The sequence below is a fragment of the Sphaeroforma arctica genome, assembly GCF_001186125.1.
Source record: "Sphaeroforma arctica JP610 unplaced genomic scaffold supercont1.6289, whole genome shotgun sequence".
Lineage (NCBI taxonomy): Eukaryota > Ichthyosporea > Ichthyophonida > Sphaeroforma > Sphaeroforma arctica.
In genome coordinates, this window is record NW_014034269.1 from 220 (window position 1) to 1695 (window position 1476).

Below are 1476 nucleotides of genomic sequence, written 5' to 3' on the forward strand. Positions count from 1 at the left end.
TGTGTATACACTACATAGTAATACTAAACATAGCTCATTAATTTTTTGTTTTCGGAACCCGATTTTGATTCCACAATACACAACTATAGGGTTGAGCTGAAGCAATCTCTTACTGAACATCTACGTACACCAATCCCAAGCCCCAACCAAGACGAGTTGGAATCGAAAGAGAGATCGGAAGTCCCTGACAACGGTGCAAATGGGTTCAAAACAGGCGATCAGGTTTCTCCTATTCAAAGTATTGACAATGGCGGGCTAGATAAACCTGGTTCAGGCGCGAAAACCCCTGGTTCAGAATCGGGTGGAGATCGGGATGAGCGCGCAAGAGTGTATGCAGAAGCCCACATGCACGACACTGGGAAGGCTCAAACACACATCGCAACCGCTGCAGCCACACATACACACGGACTAGAGAATACACATATACATACGTCTCATAGTACAGGACGGGAGCATATACACAAACAAATGTCTAATAGTATGGAACAGGATCATATACACAAACGTATGCCTAATAATATGGGGAAGGATAGACACAAACACTTGTCTGATGATACGGATATGCACACTGATGTACAATCAAGCATCCAAGGAGAGTCACAGACGCACAGCTGCTCGTTGGAAGGTATGCGCATACAGATGGCCTCCGATGTACAGGCACCGGCGGATACTTCCGGCCTAATCGGTGAACTGATTTGCCCAGAGAGTGGGGCGAGTGCGCAACGAGACGATCCGATTGGCTCAGAGCCGCGCTGTGCAGGCGATGTGATTGGCGGAGGGGTGCGCGATTCGCACCCGGGTACGAATGTGATTGGCGGAGAGGACTGGCACCGGAATGCCGGCAACGAGGCCAAGGACGACCCGTGCGTGAACAGTCTTGTGGGGACGACGATTGTCAGAGACACAGCTGGCCAAAAGATTGGGCCACGGAGTCCCTTACCACTGAGTGATAAGCCCATCCACGTGCACCAGGAAGGGCCCGGAGGGCTTAAATCGTCACATGAGAAAATAACGCTCACACCCGAGATGTCCTATGGGCCTGGCCGTGTACACACCGTGGGGCAGACTAGCACCGCGTCATACTCAGACTATGTGTATGCACGAGAAGACCCACTAAAGCGTACGACATCGGATACAAATGCCACAGATACTAGGACTGTGGGTGTCGCAAAGGGACAGGACATGCATGGCTCGTCGCGAGTGGGATACGCTTTTACGTTCACACACGCTAAGGCTGATAGAGAGGGTTTAGGGGTAGATACACTGGGGCCGAACAAAGCATCACTTGGTATACCTATGCGTTCGGGGACGGATACACACCCGCACACACCCACACACACCCACACACACACACATGGGAGTAGTGATACCCATACACAGAGGAGGTCGTCGCGGAATTCGGCGGATGAAGGATCGCACAGACAAAGTCGAATTAATAGGATGGCCAGCAAACACTCGAATGTCAGGTGAGTGTAT

At 51.2% G+C, this 1476-nt stretch overlaps 1 protein-coding gene across 1 annotated transcript; it reads left to right on the top strand.

The window, feature by feature from the left end:
* Nucleotides 1–260: 260 nt before the first annotated feature.
* On the top strand, nucleotides 261–1466 carry SARC_15548 (hypothetical protein; the record flags this gene model as incomplete). Its single annotated transcript, XM_014290333.1, has 1 exon — nucleotides 261–1466. A coding segment is annotated over exon 1 (1121 nt), but the record flags the coding sequence as incomplete, so codon positions are not given.
* Between the last annotated feature and the right edge of the window lie 10 nt (nucleotides 1467–1476).